This window comes from Elephas maximus, chromosome 10 (assembly GCF_024166365.1).
Source record: "Elephas maximus indicus isolate mEleMax1 chromosome 10, mEleMax1 primary haplotype, whole genome shotgun sequence".
NCBI classification, from domain to species: Eukaryota; Metazoa; Chordata; class Mammalia; order Proboscidea; family Elephantidae; genus Elephas; species Elephas maximus.
The window spans coordinates 76,293,642-76,311,133 of NC_064828.1; the positions used below are offsets into that span (position 1 = coordinate 76,293,642).

Below are 17,492 nucleotides of genomic sequence, written 5' to 3' on the forward strand. Positions count from 1 at the left end.
TTTCGAGGTCACATGTGCTATATGTTTCTGAAGAACTGTCTTCGCTGGATTGCATTTCTCATATCACCTCATTTTGGATAGTCATTTGCATTCAACTACAAAAATCCAGGAAAGACTTTATTTGAGGGTCCTGATTTATTGCTCATGCCCGAACCTGATACTCCAGATGTCGTCGCTTGCAGAGTTTTTAATCGTGCATATGGTGGAGATGAAGACTTCAGATGATTTGGTTAAAAACAATGTGCTTGAAGGCAGTTTCAGCCAACACTGTTCCTATTTTGGTGTTCCAGTATTAGCAATACATGAAAAAACCAATGACTGCAAATGTTTATTTCAATCCTTCCTGGTATTGACCAAACGGTTACATTGTCTAAAAGTACTGTTTACCAATTGTTGGCTGCCAGATGTTGGGCAATGAGGAAAGGCAGGCAGTGGAGGGGGTTTTCACTTTATGAAATGGCTGGTTTTCTTGAAGAACCTTCAGAGAAAGTATTGAACTTGACTCAGGAGCTATAGAAAAAATAATCTCACCGAGGGTGGGCACAGGAATTATAAGAGCCACAAGTAAATACCTTCCTTATTTTGAAGGTTATCTTTGCATTGCAAAGCAGCATTCTTCTTGCAAGCTTGGGAGTGCATTAGAGTGAACCCTGACAAAAAACGCATCAGGTGGAGAAAGGGCCGTGGGTGGTTCCTACAATTCCCTCCTGTGTTTTCTAGTTTCCTTCTTTTTATTACGGGAGTTCCTGAGTCACATGCTACCATCTGGTTCCTCTCTGTTTTCCATCTGAATTAGCAAAATTCATATGTTAAAGTCTCTGTTGTTCAAGTAATGGATTTAGCATGTTTTCACCGTGATTAAGAAACTGTCTTGAGACCTTATTCCAGTGGCTGAATAATGAATTGGTTAAAAAAAGCTAATCTTTGGGGAAATGAAGAATAAGTCATACTGATGTGCACTCAGTGGTACCTTTTTTCTTTTTCCTAAAATAGGACCAAGATAAGTATAGTATAGAATGGTAGATGTTTAATTATAAATTAATGTCGTTTACTTTTCATTTATGTACAAGCAGTTTTGGTTTATTCCAATTTTCTTTTAATTTAGAGGATAACTGGTTTTACTATTTAAGAGAAATAGAATATCTATTCTTATACCTTTATGTATCTTTCTGAATTGTATTCTGTGTATCTAACAGGGAAAGGGAGGGAGTTTGGATACCTTTGAAAGCCATATTGTTGACTCCCTTGTCTTCATTGAATGGATCCTTTGAGAGCACAATTAATGTAATTGTTCCCTGAAAGAAAGTTCACTTGTAGATGGTTGGAAAAATTTTTTAATGAATTTTATTTGATACTTTGTTCCCACAGTAGATGAATGTCAAATTTTATAAGCACAAAATAATAATTGTACCTACTAACCCATTAGTTGATTAATTTATGCGTTTCATCTAGGTCTTAAAAAATGAAACTGATGCTTACTGGAAAGAATTTGAAATCACTTCACTGAAGTTAGAAAATCTTGTGAGTGACATACAGAAGCCAGTTATAGCTAAGACAAGAGACATATTAAAGGGAAAAGAAAGAGAGCTTCAGATGACCCTCAGTGCCAGGTATGATTCTGAAATCTGTTAATCATGCATTTACTAAATTTATTCAATGCCATTTTAAGCTAGGCTAGTATTATGATATGTACGTTCCTTTATTTAATCTTGACAGCAACCCTAATAGAGGCTACCATTATGATGGTTATTTGCAGATAAGGAAACTGATGCTGAGCGAGGTTAAATAACACTATCAAGCCATACTACTAGCCAGAGACTTAAGTGAAACTTAAGATCTGTGGAGCTCCAAAACCCATCCTCTTCCCGCTGTTTTCTCTTGGTCATGAATTTGGCCATGTCACGTAACCTCTTCGGGCCTTGCTTTCCTCATTTCTAAAATGAGGATGCTGTTATTATCCCCAGTACGTATACCCATTTTACAGAGGAGGAAACTAAGACTCAGAGTCTGTTACTTATACAGAGTCACATGTTTTATTTTATAATTAGTAGACCCTATTGTTTGAAACTTATTATGTTTCCATTAATAAAAGAATTAATATTCATAGTGAGATTTCTTAGTCCTTAAGGCAAACTTAAATTTCTTTGAGTATTTTGTACTTCAAAAGACAGAGAAAAGCCTGGTATATTTTAGAACAGTTTTCCACTCAGTCTATTAAACTGTTGAGAACACTTGAGTGTAGCCAACAATTCATTCTTTGGCATTTTAGATTGCTAGGTTTGAGTTTCAGTGTGATGATCTGTACATAGAATCACTGTATGTATTTTCATTGGGTGGAATTTTGTGTTCATGGTTAAATAATGCCGTTGTGCTATGCTTTGCCTTTGTGTCTGGTTTATTTTTGGCTCAGAATGGAGTCTATGGCGACTGCATTGCAGATTGTGTTGCCGGTGGAGAAGGCATCACTTGTTCTCTGTAACTCGGACCTACTTCTCCATGAGATACCCATTCAGGAATTTCACCTGACTGATGCTGGTAGCATTTATCAAAACCTGAAGGTAAATATAAGTTCTCACAACGTATTTACAGAACAGTCAATTGTTCACAGATTTTTGTGTTTGTGGATTATTAACTACGTATCAATAGTATATCTATAGAATACAAGACCATGACAGTAAAGTCTTCAATAAGACTCCATATTAGAGTTCAGCAGACTTGCTATTTATTTCACAGCTCTGTAATACCTTGCAAATTTGGCGCTAAATACCCTGGAGTAAATAATGGGTTTTCTTTGAATTCAAAGTGAAGCCTTGCTTGTGAATACCTTCTCCAATAACTGAATTCTTAAGTATCTTACTAGACTCATGCTTAAATTGGCAAAATTTTTCTGTGGTTTACTTATTCTAAATCTCATCTTAAAAAATATGTAGGATTTTTCAGGTTGTGAAACAGATGTTACAACAGTGAAGTCTCTAGTTGTTTGCCTTGAAGCAATAGGATTATAGATGTTTTCATTTTGGGACTGAGACCTCAGAAAGGGTGTCAGATAATGAAACGGCTGGGCAGGCTGATCGTTTGTAATTAAAATGTTTGTTCTGTCAAAGCTGTCAGCCTAGGCGAAACTCAGGAGTAATTTCCAGTTCAATCCTAGTCGTGTAGTTTGGGGTTAGTTCCTGGTACAGGCTGGCTTTTTTTCTGCTCAGTCTTTTCAACTTTTCTTATGTTTATTTTAGAATATCCAAGATTCCATAGCAAAACAGATTGAAATATGTGACAATTTGGAAAAGTCAGGCAATTTTGCCCTGAAGGAATTACACCCATTTGACCTACATGCAACTCAAAGTATTATACTGAAATGCAAAGCACAACTTGAAGAAATGAACCACAAGGTTCATAGGAGTGAAGGGACCCTTAAAAATCTGGAAGATTTTTTGGCTTCTCTAAGAACAGCTGAACTGTCTATTGAGCCTATGACAGATCTTTTAGCCTCAGATACACAGGTGTTACCAGAAAATACTTCGACAATAGAAAACGAAGAGGGAAAAATTCATCTGATGAAAGACAAGGCCAGACGTTTGGATAAACATTTGAAGATGCTTGATATAAGCTTTAAAGATGCTGAATGGGGTGAAGATAGCTCCTGTGAAAAACTTATTGATGTTTTGTCAGCAAAGTTCGGTGTCTATGAGGAACCCACTGAGGAAAACAAATTACTAGAGATTTGCGTTTTGAAAAATAATGAACTCCTTAAAAATATTCAGGATGTGCAGAATCAAATTAGTAAAATCGGTCTTAAGGATCCGAGCATTCCAGCCGTAAAGCAAAGGTAAATGTTGTTCCTATCCATTTCCATCCAGGTCTTTTGCACTTTCAGGTATGTAATAAGTGAAACAAATGCTTTCTATGTCTTTTTACTTCTATTCCATCCCAGTCTGTTCTTTTCTCTTTAAAGTGTGCATTCTAATGAACAAAGGTAAAGTAAGATACGTATAAAGTACCTGCATTACTTAAAAATCCTTTGTACTGCTGTGTTCGGTATCGAGTTCTCTTGACGCGGGAGAGCGGGAAAACTCCATACATTTGATACTAAAGAAGGAAGTGGTGGAGGAGGCACATGGCACATGTTGCCTCTGCTTCTTTCTTAGTTATTTGGTCTTCTCTCTTCCCAGAGGAAACCCTGGTGGTGCAGTGGTTAAGTGCTACGGTTACTAACCAAAAGGTCAGCAGTTCGCATCCACCAGGTGCTCCTTGGAAACTCTATGGGCCAGTTCTACTCTGTCCTTTATGGTTGCTATGAGTCGGAACTGACTTGACAGCAGTGGGTTTTTTTGTTTGTTTGTTTTGCTTCTCTTCCCAGAAGGATTAGGGTGGGGATTGAGCGGGAGGGCGTGGGACTGAACTTAATAGGTAATCTAAGGTTAGTCTTCTGGAAACTGCGCAGAATTGAGGCAGGGCAGCCTTGTGTGAGTGCTGGTATTTTAATTCCAGGTCCTGAAATCTAAGGTGTCAGCAAGCATCACTTTTGTGCAACTCCTTCTCCCCTTTCTAAATCTCTTTCCCACTTTCTGTCTCTTCTTTTGCCCGTTTCTAGTCCCTCACGCTTAGTGGTCTTTTGAGACTCTTTAGCTGTCCAAGTCCCTCAGTATAGCTAAATTGTGCCCTTCTCTCTGACATTTCCCTGTGGCCTCAGTCTTTTTTTTTTTTTAACTCCTTTTAAAAAAACTTTTAGTTTTTGAATAATTTTAGATTTACAGAAAATATGCAGATAGTGTTCTGTGTCCTCGGTCTTAATGAAACTTTCATTCGTAAAGTACCCCAGTTCTGAATGAGGTGGTGAACTAATTATTAATTTCTTCTTAGTGTATTTTAATTATAGATTTATAAATAAGTAATAAATTACATATAAATTTGTAAGTGAAAGACTGTAGGTTTGTAAATAATAAAATAATTTAATTATTAATAGAGCAAGTGTATATTGACTGTTTACTGTGCTAGGCAGTCTTTTAGGTACTAGAGATACAGCAGTTAACAAAGTAGAAAAAAATTCCTGCCCTCCTGAAGCTTACAATCTAGTGAGAGAGTAAGATATTTAGTATGTTTGGTGTTGAGAACAGAGACCTTGGTGGTGCAGTGGTTAAAGTGCTCAGCTGCAAACCAAGAAGTCAGCACTTCGAACCCACCAGCCACTCCAAGGAAGGAAGATTTGGCAGTCTGCTTCCATAAAGATTTACAGTCTTGAAAACCCTATGGGCCAGCTCTCCTCTGTCCTACAGGGTCTCTATGAATCAGAGTTGGCTTCATGGCAGTGGGTTTTTGGGGTTAGCTCTACTAATGGTTCTCAGAATTGGCCCTTAACCAGCAGCAGTAGCATCACCTGGGAACTTGTTTTATAGTTGAGGTTCCAATTTCAAACTGGGATGTGAGGAAAGGCTTTTACCAAGAGGGTAATCTTAAGTAACATGAGATGCGAGAACAAGCCCTGTGAGTACCTGGAAGTGGAGCCTTCTAAGCCGAGGGAGCAGTAGGTACAAAGGCCTGGTGTGGGGATGGGCCTGGGGTATGTGAGGGAGGCCAGAGGCTGCAGCAGGGAGGAGAAGAGATGTAACGGGTGTGGTGGGGTCTAGCTCAGGTAGGGACTTGTAGGTCATGTGATGGCCCTGGCCTTTTCTTTGAGTGACATGGGAAGTTGTTGGAAAGTTTCTGAGCAAAGAAGTGTTATCTGGCTTTCATTGTAACAGGTTCTCTCTGAAGGATGTGTTGAGAATAGATTGTAGGAGGCCAGGGCAGACTCAGAAAGATTAGTTTGACCTGTTGGCAGATGTAAGATGATGTTGACATGGACCAGTGATGAGGTGGCAAAAACTGTTAAGATTCTGTATATATTTTAAAGACATAAATCTGCAAAATTTGTCGATATGCTAGACATGGGGTGTAAAAGAAGGAGAGGAGTCAAAAATGATTTCAAAGATTTGGCCTGAGCAACTAGAAAAATGGAGTTGCCATTAACTGAGGTGAGAAAGATGGAAGTTTATCAAGTATTGAAGAAAAGATGTGGTGTACTCAGTTTTAAAGGTGATAGGTTTGAAATACTTACTTGACATTCAAATAAGCAATATCAAGAAGGCTGTTCAAAATAGGTGGTATCTGGAGTCAAGAGAGTGGTCTAGAGATATAAATTTGGAATCTGTCAGCATTTTAGAATGTTCTTTAAAGCTTTAAGACTGGATGAGATTGTCAAGGGAGTGAATATAGATAGAAAAGAGAAGAGGCACTCATGGTCGAGAGATCAGGGAGCTGAAGAGGAACCAGTCAAAGATACTGAGGAGCGGCCAGTGCAGTAGGAGGAAAATCAGGACAGTTCTGGGGGCCAAGTGAAGAAGGCATCTCAAGGAGGAGGAAGTGTGAGCAACTATGTCACACGTTGCTGATTAGTTAAGTAAGGTGAAGATTGAGAATGGAATATGTATTTACCAATGTGGAGGTTAATGGAGATCTTCAAAAGCCATTTTGGGGGAGTGTTAGAATGTGAAAGCCTTTGAGTTCAAGAGAGACTTGGAGGAAAGGAACTAGAACCAGTGAGTATCTGATAAAAGCAAGTGAGCCCCAGGTGAATGGAATTAGTCATCTTGGGATGCATTTCAGGTTAATACTCTAAGTTCAAATGACTCCTTTTTGATATGGGAAAGTGTTTTTTTTTGAGGTGAAAATGTACACAAAACATTTGCCAATACAACAGTTTCTACATGTGTAATTCAGTGACATTGATTACATTCTCCATGGCATGCAACCATTATTGCTGTCCTTTTCCAAATTATTCCACCACCACTAACATAAACTTAGTGCCCCCCTAAGCAAAAACTTTCCCTTTCCCCTTTCCTCATACAACTGATAATCTTAGATTTCTATGCATTTTGTTATTTCATGTAAATGAAAGCTCCCAGCATTAGTCCTTTTGCGATCTACTTATTTTGCTCAGCATAATGTTTTCAGGGTTCATCCATGTTGTGGCATGCATCAGGGCTTCATCGTATACATACATATACATTTTATATGTACATACAATGGAGTATTACTCAGCCGTAAAGAGAAATGAAGCCCTGATGCATGCCGCGATGTGGCTGAACCTTGAAAACATAATGCTGAGCATATATTTTGTATATCCATTCATCTGTTGATTGACATTTCAGTTGTTTCTACATTTCGGTTATTGTGAAAAGTGCTACAATGAATGTTGGTGTCCAGGTTTTTGTTCCTGCTTTCACTTCTTCTGGGTATATACCAAGGATTGGGTCATATGGTAATTCTATGTTCAATGTATTGAGTAACTGCCAAACTGTTTTCCGCAGCAGCTGTACTATTTGCATTTCACCAGCAATGAATGAGTGTTCCAGTTTCTCCACAACCTCACCAACATCTGTCCTTCTCTTTTTTTTTACTCATTGCCATTCTTAAGGGGGTGAGGTGGTATCTCTTTGTGGTTTTGATTTGCATTTTCCTAATGGCTAGTGATGGAAAAGCTTTATATAAAGAGAGAAGTGCCAAATTTTTCCTTTCTATTTCTCTTCCTTGTGGCACCTCCACCCTCTCTTAGGAGATTTGCAGTACTCTAGCATTTATCCCTTCTCTTTCTCTCTGTACCAGTGCTCATATCAAAATGAGCACTGATACAGACGTATACACACATACACTGTCTTTCTCTTACACATATTTGCATATGCATATACACATCTTTTGCAAGTGTGTACATCACAGAAAATGTTACTGCTTGTGGTTTTGTGGATTTCTTATATTGAAAACGCTGAATTGGTATTACAGAAATGCCAAGAGCCTCTTGAACTCTGTAATGTTGTTGTAGTCCTTAGGTGCTGTTGAGTCGATTCCGACTCATAGCGACCCTACGTACAGCTGAATGAGATACTGCCCAGTCCTGCACCATCCTCACAATCGTTGTTATGTTTGAGGCTATTGTTGCAGCCAGTGTGTCGACCCATCTCGTTGAGGGTCTTCCTCTATTTCTCTGACCCTCTCCTTTACCAAGCATGGTGGCCTTCTCCAGAGACTGGTCCCTTCTGATATCTCTGTAATAGGACTATATAATCTTGACACAAACCTCATAAGAAAAACTAAGGGTAGTGTGGTCCCCCAAATTATCCATATTTGTATAGAATTGAATTGGGTAATAATTGGCTGTCAAATATTGTCTTTCATAATCAAGGAAAAAATCACTGATCAGAGTGGATAAGGATCTAGATGAATATGAAGAAGAGAAGAAACACTTGCAAGAAATGGCTAATTCTCTTCCACAATTCAAAGATGGCCGAGAAAAAACTCTGAACCAGCAGTGCCAAGATACAGTACTCTTGTGGGAGAATACAAAAGCTTCGGTTGCTGAATGGTAAGGAAGAAAATTCCTCCCAAATCTGCAGAATTGTAGCCAACAAACTTTTTATGTTGAAAAAAATCCCGATGGACTGAAAGAACAGGCAAGCATAAGAGTTTCACACAGGAAGCTCACTGGGCCAAAGCTGGGGCAAGAGCTGGAAGGCTTAGATTATAGCCGGAAGGTACCAAAGAGGTTGTTTACTAGGGATAACGAATACACGGCATATTTATAGTTACCCTCGCCCAACCTATATTTGTTTCTGTTTGCTACTGTAACAAATTACTACAAATTTAGTGGCTTAAAGACAACACAGATTTATTATTTTCCAGTTCTGGAGATCAGAAATCCTGAAATCAAGGTGTTGGCCAGGCTGCCTATCTTTTGGAGGCTCTAGGGGAGAATCTGTTTTCTTGCCTTTTCCAGTTATAGAGGCCACATTTCTTGGCTCGTGGCCCCCTTTTCCATTTTTAAAACCAGCAGCATAGCATCTTCAAATCTCTGTCTCTGACCTCTGCTTCTGTCCTCACATCTCCTTCTCTGACTCTGACCCTCCTGCCTCCCTCTTATAAGGATCATTGTGATAACATTGGACCCACCTGGGTAACCGAGGATACTCTCCCTGTTTTAAGATCCTTAACTTAATCATATCTGCATAGCCCCATTTGGCATGTTAGATAATATATTCATGGTCCAGGGACTAGGACGTGGCCCTCTTTGGGGAGCCATTTTCCTGTCTACCACACCATGTACGTGGCAGACATTGTTGGTTGATTACCACAGTCTTTCCTACAGAAGCTGGGCAAGGCCTCAACATTTTTCTTAACTGTGTGAAAGCCATTACCCATCAGTCCCAGTTGGCAGTTCTGAGTATCCTTCACCCCTCCCCTCTTCTCCTTATTCTTTGACTGGGGTTGGGGTGCGGTGGAGAGGTCTGATCCCTACAGACTGTACCACCCAGACCAAGGTTTCCAGTTGGGTTAAGAAGTAGAAGGTACCAGTAGGTGATTCAGGGCAAGCAAAGACAGTGGTCATGATGTTCCTTCCTATCCCCCCTGTTTCCGGTCGAGGTTCTGGCAGCTCCTGATAGTGCCCTCTTCCATGGCTCAGTGCACTTTTCCTCCATTTCCCCTTGAGGCCGAATGATGTAACATTCCTGCTGTGGTTGGTCCCTGGGTGCCTCAGCATCCCTGGTGGTTTCCCTTAACTCTGCCAACACCTCTCTCTGTGGTCTTTTCACTACACTGTCTTCAGAATTCCATCTGAATTCACCTCCTCTTTCCTACCGGAAGCCAGAGTACACAGTAGTCAAGATAAAGTCTGCCTGTGGTATTTGATCCTGTCTACCCTCTCATTTTACAGAAGAAAGAATTGAGGTCTAAAGAGGGTAAAGTAACTTATCCAAGGTCCCATGACTAATACTCAGCTGTAACTAGAAACCAGGTGTCCTAGCTGCCACATTAGCTCTATGGCTTTAATTTTTTTCAGGCTAAACCTAGAATGAGTAGAATAGTTGTTTTTGTTAGCTGCTGTTGAGTTGACTCTAGCTCATTGTGACCCCTTATTTACAACAGAACAAAATGTTGCTGGGCCTTGTATCATTTTCAGAATTGCCAGTGTGTTTGAGGCCATCGTTTTGCCTATTGTGCACATCCCTCACTGGGGATCTTCCTCACCCTCGCTGGCCGTCTGCGTCACCAAACATGATGGCCTCCTGTAGCAGTTGATCCCTCCTGATGATGTATCCAGAGGAAACGAGTTTAACAGTGTCTGTTGTGATCCATTAGGTTTTCATTATTGGAATTATCAGAAGTAGATTGCCAGGCCTTTTTTCCAAGTCTGTCTTAGTCTGGAAGCTCCAGTGAAACCTGTCCACCATCAGTGACCCTGCTGGTCTTTGAATACCAGTGGCGTAGTTTCCCTCATGACAGCAACGTGGAAACCACTACACTATAACAAATCGACAGACCATGTAAACAACTTGTGACTTGGTGAATTGCTATTAAAATAATCTCCACAAATAATGCTGGGAAGGCACTGTTTTCCAAGATATCTTTTGGTTAATAGTGAAATTGAGATGCTGATTCCTTACAGATATACATCCTTCTGTGTTTCTCTCTAGAACTTACATCAGGTGACTTTAATACTGACCTGGTGAAGATACTAATCCAGTGATTATTTACAGTATCTAGTTGTCAGATAAGTACATGTGCCATCATTCTGAGGTTAACCCGGTAAAACAGTATCGTAAACCATTTCAAGAGGAAAAATCCTTCTATAACTTACTAGTAATTACTTGCGGGATACTTACAAAGCAAAAGAATGGTTTTGTTATTTTGAGACGTGTAACTGGTTTACATTATTTTCCTTCATAGCCTTGAACAGTGTGAAAGAGTTTTGGAACTCTTAAAACAGTATCAGAATTTCAAAAATGTCTTAACAACTTTGATTCAAAAAGAAGAGAATGTCATCTCACTTCAGGCTTCGTACATGGGAAAGGAGAACCTGAAGAAGAGAATAACAGAGGTGAGTCCAAGTTCTGAAAGCAAATTCTATGCAGTGACCTCACGGATGAGGTATGACAGTACAGAGAGTATTATAAATGGGGTCATTGTCATAACTCAGTGTACAAGAAGTTACTAGTGATTCTGTTTTGCCAGGTATCAAAGAATTTGTTGAATTTATCACTAGGGTTTGGAAAAAATTAGCCCTCAAGGTGTTGCTGGTTTTTTTCTGTCTGGGTTTTGATACTGGGGATGGGGTTAGCTAGACCGGGGTCACCCTGCTGCTGACTCTGTGAGGTTGTAACAGCCTTTGCACTGACCGTCTGTCCGAAAGGAAGCTGCAACTTCATTCCAGGCCAGAGAGAATAGAGACAGTAGGAAAATCCCCTCTGTTGTTAGTGCATAAAGGAAAAATTACCTTTTTATTTATTCACCTTCTGTAGAGATGTGTAAGCTTATCCCTGAGGAGCTCCCTCTGCCTTCATAGCCTCACCGATCACAACTTCATGTTGTCTAAGAATAACATTTTTGGACACTAGGTGTCATTGTTTTCTACGATTTTATGTGGCAGAAGGATAGAATAGTCAGAGAAGAATACACTGCCCTGTGCTGTGTGACTCTACGCCAGAGAGTTGCTTTTCCCTATTGGTCCTCTAAGTACTAGCTAAAGTGCTGACAGAGTGTCAAATACAGCCTACTTACACCTGGTTGTTAGAAAATGATTGTGTTAAGCGTCTTTGTTGCTGAGAGCAACATCTTAGATGAGATCTTTATAAGCAATGTAGTCTTTATCTAGGACTCTTATCACCAGCTTTGCCACTTATTCCTGAAGGTGAAGTGCTGCCCACGGCCCAGACACAGCCAGTGCGGCATGGCTAATGGTTTGGGAGCTACTTTCTCAGATTCGGTTTTTTGGCTTTGACCGATTAGAAAGAGCCCCTGTTTGGATACCAGTTGTATAATATGTAACTGTGTAACTGGCTTCCTGTCAGACTTAATTAAGGAAGACTGACGATACCATGAGCTGCCAGTTGGAGTAGGCAGTCTGGTTCCATCCGGCAGAGACAGCCTCTGGGTTTGCCTGACCTCAGCTTTATACTCCTCCTGTGCTCATTCTAGTGATTTAGGGAGCTCTGGTTTCTCCCTCCGAGCCCTGCTGGCACAGTGGTTAAGAGCTCGGCTGCTAACCAAAAGGTCGGCAGTCTATATCTACCAGGCGCTCCTTGGAAACTATATGAGGCAGTTCTACTCTGTTCTCTAAGGTCGCTATGAGTCGGAATCAATTCCACAGGGATGAACTTGGTTTTGTTATTTTTTGGGGGTTCCCCTCTCAGAGAGTCTAACATGTTTGGTCTTACAGTATCCCCTCTCTATTGTGTCCACATAGCTATCCTCCTTCTGTGCCCCTGATACCAATTTTCCACCTGTTGCTCTTGTTTCAGGAAGAGGGTCTCTACCGTGTTCTCAAACCATGAATCCCTGTCTTGTGCACTGTTTGGGTACCTAGTTCCTCTTCGCTCCAGGCTCTTCTTTGTTTATGCTAGTCCTCCTCCATCCTGGAGTCCTGCCTTAGCCCTGTGAAGTGAGTTCCCTTTAGTAGTGAAAAGCTATCCCTGATGATGTGAGATAGCATCTGCGAAGTGCCTAGCAGAGCTTCATCAGCACCTTAATGAATGGTGGTCACGATGCCCTGCTTATGTGTGACCTATCAGCATCTCCACATACTCCTTGTTTCCTGCTGCTCCAACACTCTTCCCACTACTCTGTAACTGTGTTGTTGTTGCACTTTCTGGATAATTTATTTATCTGACTAGTAAAACTTCCTCCCATCACCTCCAGCAGGTACTCTCTCTTGGGTGAGTCCATCTAATGAATATCTAGGTCCAGGTCTTGATGCTTCTACTGCCATTAACTCCTCTGTGGTGGTCACAACAAGACCCTGCCCTTTTTCTCAGCTGTGCTTGGCAGCCCCAAGTCCAAGAGCCTTTCCAGAGAGTCAATCTCCTGTTTTCTATCAGGGTACAGAGGGAGGTCATCTTACCTGATGGAGGAGGGCCTGGGGGTCTAAATGTATTTCGTTTAGGATAGTTAATCCAATCATTCTGTTTTTGACCCAGCCTGTCTGCCTCCCTTCATGGGGACCTTCACTTTCTAGCTTCTCTGAGACTCTGGCACAAATGGACTTCTTTTGACTTCTGTACTGTCTTTTCCCTGTCACCCCCCTTCCTAGGCTCCTTCTAGGCCAAGATTTCAGCTTTTTCTGGTTTGTTAAGTTAGTTACCTCTCATCCTTCAACCTTCCGGCTTCCCAACTTGTCATTCACTGTTCTCTTTGTCTTAATGGGTTTGTATTATTTTTACTCCTTTATTGTCATTATAGTGGCATTTTGGGAGGGAGCAGAGATAAACGTGCATACTCAATCCACCATGTCAAATTAGAAGTCTAGATGGTGATTTTTATTTTATTGTGGCATAAAGGCAAGTAAAGAATATCAAATAAAAACCAAAAGCCTTTTCCACTGACTGTCTTATATTGATTACTACTGCATTATATATATATATATATATAATGCAGTAGTAATCAATATAAGACATATATATATATGTGTATATATATATACACACACACATATAAAACCAAACCAATTGCTGTTGAGTTAATTACAGTGTGTGTTAGAGTGGAATTGTGCTCCATACGGTTTTCAGTGGCTTATTATTTGGAAGTAGATTGTCAGACTTTTTTTCTAAGGTGCCTCTGGGTGGACTCGAATCTCCAACCTTTTGGTTAGCAGCTGAGTGCATTAACGGTTTGCACCACTCACTGACTCCCATACACACACACACACGTACACAGCTTTGAGTCCTGTGTTGTTCATTTAGCATTACAGGCATTTTCTACATTATTTGGACATATGTGAAAGAAAAGGATTTTGTACAGTATTTTATATTATTAATAAATTATTAATATATAGACTTTATGCAAAGGATAAATGCTTTCAAAAACATTTTTAACATATTAAGTAAACACTCAGTTTTGGTTATGTAATTATAACAAGATCTGTAAGGTCATAGACATGATTGTTTGTCACCAATCTGGTGAGCAAAGGCAACCTTCCCAAAATATACCATATTCCATTCAATCTAAGACTCCATCAATTATAAGATACATTCTAATTTCTGATATAAAACATGAAAAAATAGTTGGCAACAGTTGCAATATACTGTTAATTGTAACACACGTACAATATTAAAGTATTTTTTCACGTTTTACTAAGAAAATAAACTGTATACTAGCAGGTTACAAGTCAACAGTCCTTAGAAGATAACTGTTAAAGCAAACCTAAATATTAAAGAAAATTTTTTTTCCTTTTTTTAGTAAATAGTTTTAGAGAGAAATCCAATGTTATGATTATAATGTATAAAATTAGTATGATTTAACTTAAAAATATAGAAACTGGTATTTATATAGGAGTCCTGGCGGTACAATGGTTATAGCACTTGGCTGCTAACTGAAGCATTGGTGTTTCGATCTCATCAGCCACTGGCTCCACAGGAGAAAGATGTGGCAGTCTGCTTCCATAAAGATTTATAGCCTTGGAAACCCTATGGGCATTCTACTCTGTCCTATAGTGTCACTGTGGGTTGGAATTAACCTAGTGGCAGTTGACTTGCCTTGGTTTGGTTGGCATTTATATAGTTGCTGATCTTTGTTTTTGAGCTAAAAATAATACCTCATCCAATTCTTTGCCACTTGTGGCAAGAGCTTTCTTTCTTCTTTTTTTTTTTCTTAAATTTTTTATTATGCTTTAGGTGAAAGTTTACAAATCAGGTCAAGCCTCTCATACAAAAATTTATATGTATTTTGCTATACACTCCTAATTGCTCTCCCTCTAATGAGCTAGCACAGTTCTTCTCCCCACTCTCTCTCCTCATGTCCATTTGGGTAGATTCTGTTGCCCCTGCCCTCTTATCTCCCCTCCAGACGGAAGTTGCCAAGAGTCTCATGTGTCTACTTGATCCAAAAAGCTCGTTCTTCATCAGTATGATTTTCCATCCTATATTCCAGACCAATCCCTGTCTGAAGAGTTGGCTTTGGGAATGGTTCCTGTCTTGGGGTAACAGAAGGTCTGGGGACCATGACCTCCGGGGTCCTTCTAGTCCCGGTCTGACCATTAAATCTGGTCTTTTTATGAGAATTTGGGGTCTGCATCCCACTGCTGTCTTGCTCCCTCAGGGGCTCTGTGTTGTGTTGCCTGTCAGAGCAGTCATTGGTTGTGGCCAGGCACCATCTAGTTCTTCTGGTCTCAGACTGATGTAGTCTATGGTTTATGTGGTCCTTTCTGTCTCTTAGGCTCTAATTACCTTGTGTCTTTGGTGTTCTTCATTCTTCCTTGCTCCAGGTGGGATGAGGCCAATTGATGTATCTTAGATGGCCACTTGATAGCATTTAAGACCCCAGATGCCACTGGCGAGAGCTTTCTATAGCTCCTTATTAAATAACGTGAATAATTGTGTCCTCTTATTTCAACTATATTTTTTAACTGTGGCTAAATCAAAGAATGTAAGATTTTAATAAATTATTTATATGTCTAGTGTTCATATTCATATATATATAATTTTAATGACTTTATAATATTTAGTAATAACAGTTCAGTTAAACGTGCCACCAGAGAAGGAAGTTATGATTATATTTTAAACTTCTTACTGGAAACCCTGATGGTGTAGTGGTTAAGTGCTACAACTGTTAACCAAAGGTTGGCAGTTCATATCCACCAGGTGCTCCTTGGAAACCCTATGGGGCAGTTCTACTCTGTCCTGTAGGGTCGCTATGAGTTGGAATTGACTCAAAGGTAATGGGTTTGGCATTTTTGGTAAACTTCTTACTATTTCAAATAATTTTGTAGACTGGAAAAATTTCCGATAAATATGGCAGAGTAAAGTTTGCATTAACATAGGGAGAACTCATAGAAATTAGTGAGAAAAACATTGCAAAGCTAATGGATATTTATACAAAGGAAATACATTTACAGTTGGTAAAAAAAAAAAAAAAAAAAAAAGACATAGTTCAACTCACCAGTAATAAAAGGAAAGCAAAACTATTTGAAGATGCTTTTTTTGCCTTTCATATTATAAAGTTTTTTGATAGTCAATGAAATTATCACTCTTTACATTGCTAAGTGGAGTGTAAATTGATGTACTACCCTTTTGGAAAATAGCTTAGCAATATAATTAAAGATTCTTAAAAATCTTTCTAACATTTGACTAAATATTTTACTTCTAGGAATCTATTCTAAGGAAATAATCCTAAATATAGACAATGTTTAATACCAAAAATATTCTTTGCATCACTTAAAAAATTTACTAATTTCCTTCTTTCTTCACTGATCTAACCATGTGGTACGGTTGGGACCACCAGGGCCCCAACCGTATCGTAACCTGAATAATAAATAACTTTCCCTAGGAGCCCAAAATTCTGAGGCTAGAAATATTGGTTAGGATTATCATGTGGGCTTGATTATTTTTAAATAATAATAATGATGATGATAATAATTATGTCTATTGTTTCTCTTGGTCATTATCTGCCAAGTACTTTGCATATTCTTCCATTCTTTCAATAGCCCTGTATGGTAAGTATTGTTATCCTTTTCATACTGGTAACAAAACTGAGGCTTAGAGAGTTTGGGAAGTAACTATAGAGGTTTTAATGTTATTAAGATGGTACTATGAATAGGGAACAAAGAATTCCCAATCCTACCCTGCCAGTTTTCCAACTTTGCTCTGGAATTGTCAAGGGAGATACATGCTTAAATAACGAGACCAAATGGTACTGCTTTATGATTACCTTATGAGTACCCAATACCCCTAGCAAATTCTCTAGTGAAAGATGAGTTGAAACATGTGGCCCAGCCTAAGTATCTACCAGGTCTTTGTCGCCTCTGGATCTAAAACTATTGGGATCGATCTTACTGCGTCTTGGTTGGCTACATAGAATAGGTCAGGTATGGAAGGAATGACCAAGATTCTTCAGCCAATTTGGGCAGGAAAGAGAAGATGGGGGCAAAATACAGGTCTCACAGGAGCTATAACTTGTCTTACCCCTTGAATCAAAAGGAAGCAACACAGAACAGGAAAGAAGAACCATATCCTGTGTCAAAATTTCCATGTACAGTGATCCCGCTCACTAGTAAATATGATTCAACTTATGACTTAGAATCTGGAGAGATTCACAACTTTGTCCTGTGAAAAGAAAAGCAGAAGGGGGTGGGGGAATAGTGGTTAACTAACTTTCCCAAGATTACATGGCTAATAAGTTATAGAATCATTTATTTAAGCCCAGGTCTCTCTAACCAAAGAGTCATGTTTCAATCATTATATAGTACTGCTTTCCCTGAAAGCATACTTGAAATATGTAAATGGCAGGAGTAAAAATTGCTTAACTTGGTTTTGTCTATACCGCTTACTCAACTGTAAAGGCATGCTCACAGACGGTCTTTTTTAAAAATTAATGGCAACTGTAATTACTTTTAAGACACGTATAAAAATCCAAGCCTTTTTTTTTATGTTTAGAATTCTGTATCTAGTATGGTGTCTTAGCATGTGGACACTACG

The 17,492-nt window shown here is 39.3% G+C and overlaps 1 protein-coding gene across 8 annotated transcripts in view; it reads left to right on the plus strand.

The window, feature by feature from the left end:
• SYNE2 (spectrin repeat containing nuclear envelope protein 2) overlaps window positions 1-17,492 on the plus strand; it is a 371,421-nt gene that overhangs the window by 144,423 nt on the left and 209,506 nt on the right. For all 8 annotated transcript variants that reach the window (XM_049899527.1, XM_049899530.1, XM_049899535.1 and 5 more), the window contains exons 28-32: window positions 1,453-1,610; window positions 2,411-2,558; window positions 3,234-3,826; window positions 8,216-8,395; window positions 10,756-10,906. In XM_049899527.1, coding sequence (XP_049755484.1) covers window positions 1,453-1,610; window positions 2,411-2,558; window positions 3,234-3,826; window positions 8,216-8,395; window positions 10,756-10,906 — 1,230 coding nt within the window. The remainder of the gene's footprint in view (window positions 1-1,452; window positions 1,611-2,410; window positions 2,559-3,233; window positions 3,827-8,215; window positions 8,396-10,755; window positions 10,907-17,492) is intronic.